General features: G+C 38.9%; 1 protein-coding gene across 6 annotated transcripts in view; it reads left to right on the top strand.

The window, feature by feature from the left end:
* Runx1t1 (RUNX1 partner transcriptional co-repressor 1) overlaps positions 1 to 8576 on the top strand; it is a 154548-nt gene that overhangs the window by 26089 nt on the left and 119883 nt on the right. For 3 of the 6 annotated variants that reach the window (XM_031366574.1, XM_031366575.1, XM_031366576.1), the window contains exon 2: positions 3150 to 3319. The exons of the other annotated variants lie outside the window; for them this stretch is intronic. In XM_031366574.1, coding sequence (XP_031222434.1) covers positions 3232 to 3319 — 88 coding nt within the window. In that variant the 5' untranslated portion in view covers positions 3150 to 3231. The remainder of the gene's footprint in view (positions 1 to 3149; positions 3320 to 8576) is intronic. 6 annotated transcript variants of the gene reach the window in all.

Raw genomic sequence — 8576 nt, 5'->3', positions numbered from 1 at the left:
CCCTTGCACTCCCCTCCTTTCCTTGCCCTTCCATTGCTTCTCTATTTCCAAACTCTATTAACGGTAGTGCGCTTCATCAGTCAGACAGCTAAGGGGCGGGCGGTGCTGGTTTGTATCTGTAGCTTTGCATTCTGTGGTGTTTGAGTGTCTATTTATATACTCTGTTAATGTTTAAAGATTATAAATGTGTACATTTGGAATATTTGGTAACACTGTCTCCCTGCTAACACATAAACTTCAGAATCTTCCTTAAAGTAGAGGCTAGAAGGAAAGTTTAGAAGTGTAACACTGTGTTGTGTCCTGGATGATGGCTTCGCATCCTGTAGTTTGTCTCTCAGAGGCCTTTCTTCATGTGATGATTTTGCATACCTCAGAACTGAAATTCTTGACACCATTTTTTGTTAAAAATTGGCTTAACTCAGCATATCTGGTAAGAAATAGGCCAATGCCAGGGTTTGTTTCCATAGCTTCCCTTACTTGGGGGAGAGAGTGAGTTGTGGCCCATAACTGACACACAAGAAACCATGAGCTGATGTCTTTTGGTGACAATTTCTCTCTGATGCCTTTTGTTGACAATTGTTAAAGCCAAAAATGTTAGCATATATCACTACTGAAATCTAAAAGAAAAATCTGTCCACTTTCTTCTTTGCCCAATGTGTTATTAAGCTTGTGTTTGTTTATTTGTTCATTTGTTTGTTTGCTGCCTTAGCAAAGAAGCTGGAAAAATAACAAATCTTGTTTTACAAAGAAATATATTCCATCTTCTAAATGTAGTCCTACTTAGTATTTTTAATTGTATTTATTTTACTTGTCATGTATGGTCCTCCCTACCTGCTTTATTTGAATATTTATATACTCTAAAAATTTTATAAATATCTATGTATCTTTGTTACTTTCATTTGAAATATTTCCTCTGTCATTTTTAATAAAATTATTTGTTTTCATAGTAAATTAAATGTTTTCATTTCATTTCATTTCAACTGATTGTCTTTAGTGTTCTTTGAGACAGTTCTCAACCAAGGAATATCTAGTACCACATTTTCCCTAATTTGTACATCTGTCTGTCTGTCTATCTATCATCTGTCATTTATTTATTTTTAATTTTTTATCAGAGAGAACTAGTCAACCATTGAAATCCACCAGAGCCATATGGTAGCATATAAAGGGCACAGACACTTTAACAGAATGCTTCTTTGAAGTATGTCAGAGCAGAGGTACTTAAGCTGTCTGCCCATGACCCCTTCTGCCTGATGTATTTCTGCATGATTCTGTATATACAGGCATATAAAGTAGATGGACACATCAAATGCTGATAGTAAATTATGAAGAAATTTATCTTAAAATAATACTTTAATATGTACTTCTTCCTTTTACCAAAGATAAAAGCATTTTTGGTTAGTAATACAACTTTCTAACATTAAAAATTATTTGGGGCTGAATAGTTAACTCTGCAGGGTACTGTGCATCATCAATATTTTTCAGAATTGATTAATGTTTTGCTTTTATGATATTCAGTACTGAGAATTCTCCTTTACACAAATTCAAAGTACAACAATGGCTAAATTATGTTTATGTCCACTTCAGAAATTGTTAAAAATTCTGCCCTTATTCTAAAGCCAAAAATCAGTTAATTTTTTTTTTTAATGAAACTCAAGTAATCAACCCAAACATCCATTCCAAGAATACACTAATTTGATACACTGGAAACGATGAAGTCTTTGTTTTCTGTAATTAAACCCTCCTGATGTTTCTAAAAGATCAGAGAAGTCCATATCTCCAGTAACAACAGTGTAATTCATAATGTTCAGCAGCCTCTAATCTGAGCTGAGGAATATCATGCAGCAGTCACTGGCGTTGTGTGATGGCCTGCACAACATACAGGGTGTTCAGAGAAGCAGAGGTGCTCGGCGGCAGAGAAGCCATGTGCTTGAGCTTGGGCAGCCACTGGCAGAGACACCTCAGTGCAGGCCTTTGTGCGTTTTTAATTAACTGTTGGCTGTAGTCCTTTTGGAATCCTCTTACTGCTGCCTAGTTTTCATGACCCCCATATTCAATTAAGTGGCCCCACATGGGGTTGCAACCTACAGTTTAAGGAGCTGTTTACATGAATGCATTTACCAGCTTAAATCCCTATGAAGAAATTAGCCTAAAAATACAAGATCATCTATGGTAATACTTTTTGAAATTGCTTTTCTGGAGCTACATTCTTTTGTATTCATTGAATTCCTGCTTTATGTGCATGTGCTTCTCTTAAGCTCTTATAGATCATAGGAGTTAAGTAGTAAATAATTGTGTCATTTTATGAGGATTCATACTACTGTTTCTAACAGTGATAGCTGAGCACAGAACATGGATGAAGAAATCGATTTGGAAGTTGTCAGTTTAGTGGGAGAATGAGAAAATTTGAATCTTAAAGAAAAAGGAAGCAGGAGAGATTTGTGGGCTGAGCAGAATTCTCCACCGGTTTTCTTAACTAAGCCTTTTCTTTCTATTTTGGAAACTTTGCTTTTTATTCTGGTTTAGGCTGGCCTGGAATTCATTATGCAGACTCTTGGCAATTCTCCTGCCTCAGTTTCCTGTTTGCTTAGATTACAGGTTTCACACACCATATCTATCTAGCATTATGAATGTTGAAAGTAGTCAATTAACTAAAGACTGTTCTTCATGATCCTCTATTGTTTTCAACTACTGTAGCTACTAATGATAATGTTGAGGTTTCCACATGAGGAGAAAGAGTGTGGGTATTTTGTTTTGAAAGAACATTTAACTTACAAAATAAAACATATAATGACAAAGAATGTTTAAAAGAAACTATGTCTTGCTAGTTAATATTTTATCTTATTTGGAAATGGGTAAAGTATAACATATACCCTCTTAAGGTATTGACTGGTGTATACTTTGAAAACCACCTTAAAAGAACATTGGGTTGAGATGTCCATGTTTGAATCAGATGATTGGCAGGTTTAGCATGTCTAAGGAATACCTCTTACAGGAACTGAGGAAGTAGGGAGTTCTGCTACAATATAGAAGAGCATGTATCTGTTCTTAAACACAGAGCTGGTCTGGTTTATCATGTAAATAGATGGGCGGGATGCTTTAGCCTGGTTGTGATGTGTGCATTTTTTTTTCCCCTTTGTTGTTGTCAATAGAAAAGATTGATCTGTGGGCTGGTGAGCTTATCTGGGTGCCAGTCCGAGCAGCAGAGGAAATTAGCACAGCGCTTGCTGGAGAATGATAACTGTCAAAAGAAACACTTGGAGAGCACTGAGTGTAGTGATAGGTGACTGTCGGAAAAAGGCGAACTTTGAATATTGTCAAGGTAAGGAACAGATGCATATTTTGATTTTGCCATTTACTTTATGTATTAGAAAATCAAGCTATCGTTTTTTTTCCCAATACATTATAATTGTGAAGACTTTTATCTTTCTTATCCTAGCACCTGTTGATAGAGTTGTCTTTATGCTTTAACCACTTGTGTGTTGAGCCTCTGGGCTTGGGTTTGGGTGGGGATCAATCAGCCTGTGTGAATTCTGCTTAATAGTTTTGCGTCTAGAAAGATCAAATGATCAACTGCCAATTTTATTTTTTCTACCTCTTGCCATGTTTCATAGCACACCTGTTAGAAACCAAGCAACACTTGGAGTAGCAGAGCAAAAGCCATGCCATAATTTCTGGGTTTATTGTGATGAGGAGGTGGTGTTTTCTCAGTTTGTTGACTAAACAGGCAAATGAGTGCTTTTCAAATTATGACTCCTTCTGATGGATTTGATCTTTAAAAATTTTCAGCTGACCATCATCCCTTCTGAGCAGAATTTATATCTGTTGGTACATTAAAAAAAAAAGTGATGTCTATCTTTAGGAAAACACCAAGTATAAACTAAGTGTATGCTACCACTTGGCTAGAGGCTTCTGAATGTCTGTCCTGAACCACGGACGAGATGTTAATGACCTATAGAAAGCTCGGCTCCAGGTTTTGCTGGGAATGAACTTGGTCAGAGGCTCTGCTGAGAAAGTTGATAGCACAAATGTTTTGTGATCGTGGTTAGCACTCTAGTGGCGCAGAAGAGCTTTTGAGGATGTGTGACTACCTGCCTTGAGGAGGACTAGCAAAGCATTCAACTTCTGATGCTTTGGAAACATCCCTGTTGACGGTGTCCCCACAGTCTCAGCGACATCTAGTTCCTAATTCCTCAAAATAAATACTGGCTTATTGTTGTTGTTGTTGTTGTATGTTTGTTGTTTGTTTGAGACAGGGTCTCATAGTGCAACCTAGGCAAGAGTGACTTTGAACACTTGACCCTCCTCTTGCAACTGGATGGGTTGGGATTTCACCACACAGGGATCTTATTTACTGCCTTAAAGTTCTCAGGAAGATGGTGGCTAATGAGGATTTATATAAGAACAAAGAAAATGAAATAGTGCCCTGTAGAGTTTTCCATCCCTCTGGGGGAAGTTCTGTACTTTGGTGTCTGCGTCTACATTTCTTTCTTTTGGTCCCTCCTTCATTTACTTTACGTCTTTCTATGGGAGTAGTGCTGTTAAAAGGGGAAGGCAAGGAAGGCAATTGTGTTACCTAGAGGATACTTTCTCCACGTTTGCTGCCTTCGTCTTTCCTAGTTTACGGACTCCTGTTATTAAACATTAATTTTGACAATTCTAATCTTGGTTGGTTATACTTCCACAGTTTTGCACAGAGAAGGATGGGGGTCGATACTATAACTTCAAGGGAACAAGATAATAAGGACAACCGTCCCTGATTTAGAATTGTTTTCTACGTTTCAGCATCTGAACAAAGTAGCTATTTAAGAACAGAACAGAACTCAGCGTTTTGCCTTGTTATCTCTATAGGGGTTCACATTATATGGCAAAAATATCTAAAGTGGCACTTAAATATTGAAAAAGATATTGGATTTAAAAACTTGAGCACATACTGTAGATACATAAAATTATCATCTTTCTTCACCCCATCCCCCATCAATCACATTCTCTGTCAGTCACATGGAATATATCTGTGGCCTGACTGCACCGAATCATTTCAGAGTGGAAAAGCATATTGAGAGGAAAACCAATATAGCAACATGCTTCTTCATGCACCATAGTATGTCTACTTGCTATAATATGTAAATCCTGAGTCCTGGGCACCAAAAATCACAGATTACATGCAGAATCGCCCCCCCCTCTAGCTTTCTTTTCCTCTGTGTGTGTATGTGTGTACAACTTAAAAGTCACGGCCATTAACAGGCGTGTTTACAATGGCCTGCTTTTAAACTTTCAGGTTTCCTTTGTTTTTCCTGTTGTGTTAAAAGTGGATTCCTAGTTATCTCTTCCTCTTTGTGATAGGAATAGCTGTATAGAACTATGAGCTTGAGAATTGAGTTCATCTAAGAAGCCAAGAAGAACAACAAAAAAAAAAAACCGCACACACACTTTGCATTTGCAAGCACCTGGAATCCATTGGGTTCCTGGAGTTGTAATTTGGAAGCAGACAAAGCAAAGAATTACCAGCTGAAAAGCTGGCGCTGTGAGTGAGAACGTCCTGAGGAGGCGCCAGAGTCTGGTTTGTGTGGGGACTTTGAGGCAGGGAAACAGAACGCGGGGCACAGGGCCAGCTTGGAAACTAGTGACACTAGAATGCTGGCTGCTGTGAGTCTCCTCTGCCGGTTTGGTTCTCAACACATTGTTTTGTTTTGGTGCTGGGAGTGAGCCTCAGAGCCATAGGCCTGCTAATCCCACACCGGACCACTGAGCCCCACCCCTCGACCCAGCTCAGGAGTCCTGAACCAACCCCAGGGTGCACACACCCTGTGCTCGCTCCTCTAGAAAGCTTTTGGAGCTGTTCATTCTTAATAGGTGTCCTTGTGGGTGTTAGATGGGTTAGGAGCCGCTGGGAGTGGTATCTTGCCTGAGAAACTTGCTCTTACAGGCTATTAAGGACAATTCTGAGATGGGTTTATTATAGCATTCGGTGTATTAAAAATCAAAATCTCTTGGCTTTCAGGATTGTCAAAGGAGTGACAGGAAACTCTCGTGCAGAGTTCTGTGTGTTTAATACTCCTGCATATGGGATAGGATATATAAAGGTAACACTGAGTTGTGTATATTGCAAAGGATCCAGTAGCCATATTTGCATTAATAAAGAGCTTGCCTTTTGAGATTCTCTTATCAACAATGCCCTATCCACCTTTGCTCATTAATACAGATAGGAAAGTTCATTCTTAGGTAAAAAATTGATTTTTTGAGGAGAACCTGTATTTATTTTAGTACTTCTTTGGTCTGATATCTAGGGGTATGGTAGCATTGATGGGCTTTGCCCCACATGGAGCTTTCAGCTTATTGTCGCATTGCACACTGATCCCAGGTCAGTGTGATGCGTGAAATCAATTTATTTGAATCTCTTTGCCTCTATAGGAATTTGGCAGCGTGCCAGTTGTTTTCATTTAATGTTCTTTGTGTTGAACACAGACAAGCAGGCATGCTATTGTGTTCTTCCCTCTTTTGGTCTCTGTCTCTTACAGCCAATATTTTGCTCTGTGGATTTTGAAATGAAGGGAGACTTTATGGAGGGTGGGTGGTGCTTAATGATTGCTTGATATGCAAATACAACATACAGTGTGACTTTCTTATCTTTTAGGAGACATTCTTTTCACCTTCATGATCTGCAGTGTTGATATTATACCGAAGAAATACTTAGGAATTTTGTTTAAATAAGATTCTTGGTGAAATCAAACAGATTATAGGTGATTCCTTGTATTAATGACAATTACTTGAAAAATTGTAGAAATTATAATAAATACTTAATTTGTGAACTAGACTATCAGAAACCATTTTTAGGAGCATTTACTCAATGGGAAAATTTACCCTTTAATCAAGCACACGTTAAATGTAATGCTTTTTCTTTAGCCCATTTTGACTAAGACACGGCTGTATATGACCTGAGTTTGTTATATAGGATGCTCTACTAAAGTCGTATGATTTGGGTAATTTCTTTTTCTTTTTAATATGTGCAGGGTTAATTTCTGGGAGTGGCAGAGAGCCTTCTTTTATTTTTTTATTTTTATGATTTTTTTTGTTTGTTTTTTGTTTTTTTGTTTTTTGTTTTTGCTGTTGTGTGATAAATTCAGATCCATGCATGGCTGTTTTTGTAGGCAGCAGGAATTGTTTCTGGGTTAGATTTTGGAAGAGGCAGAGAAAGGAAATAAATGCCAGAGAGTGAAAGGAGACTGTTCTATTGATGCTCCAGGCAGTTCTTGCAGGAAGTTGATATGCAGAACCATGGAGCCAAGGGTCAGGTTCCTACCCAGCAGCCCAGCTTCCTTGTTTAATTACCTGAAGAGCAAAACAGTCAGCCTGGGAGTGTGTGAAACTCCAGGATCTCTTGCAGCCTCCTGGGCCTCTGACATCCTTCAAGGCCAGTCATAGGGGTCTGCCTGTGTCAGCCTGGTTCACGCCTGGGTTCCTTTCTTTCAGGAGGCATTGTGTGTAAAGAGGGTTTGGCTGTGAGTCTGAGATTTCTGCCAGTGCCTAGACTCCTGCTCATTTCTTCTGGCCTGTATTGACAGATAGGTTTGGCTTTCCTTTTTCTTCAAAGAATTTAAACATGTGTCTCTTTCATTTTATACTCCTGGCCTTGCTATGGAACAATCCCTGTCTCTCCAACACATTAGCTAACAGAAGAGTGCCCTTAGTTTCCTGAGGACTCATTTTCCAGTGTTGTGTGATCACATTCTGTGTGTGGCTATTACAGGGTCAGACTCACTCATAATAATTTAGTGTTCAACTAACAGTTCTGAAATTATCTTTATTTCATATATGAAAATAGAATATCCTGTTTTTTTATAAAAAAGATTATAGGATTTTCAAGATCTGGTCTTTCTCCTTTTTCCTTGGAATTTGAATATAGTGTTAACCTTTGCAGCAGGAAGGGGCACACACTCTTTGATGAAGCAGGAGGTGGTGAGAAATAATATTGGTTAGCAATATGTCCAACATTGGGGACATGGCATAGGGAAAGTTTTCGAAGAATTGCTTAGAGAGGGACCATTTGGGAGACCTCCTGGACATAACAAGATGTTACCTTCCCAGGAGGAAGCCTGGCAGCACCTTTATCCTTCCTGCTGACTGATGAAGTGTCCTCCCTGTGGGTGGGGAGCAGGGATGCTGGTAGTTTTTCCTTCAAAAAAATCAGTGGAAAGTGTGACTGAATGTCTAGTAATTTGCTTTGTCCAACTACTTCATTAGGCTTCTGTCACACAGTCTGAAGTACACTCATCCTTTACTGGCACATGGTTGCCTACATAAAATATAAATAAGATTTGTGGGCACGTAAAAAGAGTGGTGTGCCTCATTCTATTTTCTATTTTACTTATTTATTTACCTTACATCAAGATCTCCACCCCGCTCTTCTTCCAGTCCTCCTTCCCTCATCTCTTCCCTTACCCCTTCCACTTTCCCTCTGAGAAGGGGGAGGCCTCCCTTGGGTATAACCCCTCCCTGGCACATCAAGTCTCTGTAGGACTAGGTGCATCCTCTCAAGTGTTCTTTTGATGAATGCACTAACAGAACTCCACTCCTGACAA

The sequence above is a fragment of the Mastomys coucha genome, unplaced genomic scaffold, assembly GCF_008632895.1.
Source record: "Mastomys coucha isolate ucsf_1 unplaced genomic scaffold, UCSF_Mcou_1 pScaffold14, whole genome shotgun sequence".
NCBI classification, from domain to species: Eukaryota; Metazoa; Chordata; class Mammalia; order Rodentia; family Muridae; genus Mastomys; species Mastomys coucha.
Note: the sequence above shows the minus strand (reverse complement) of the source record. Positions and strands in the feature narration are given on the sequence as shown.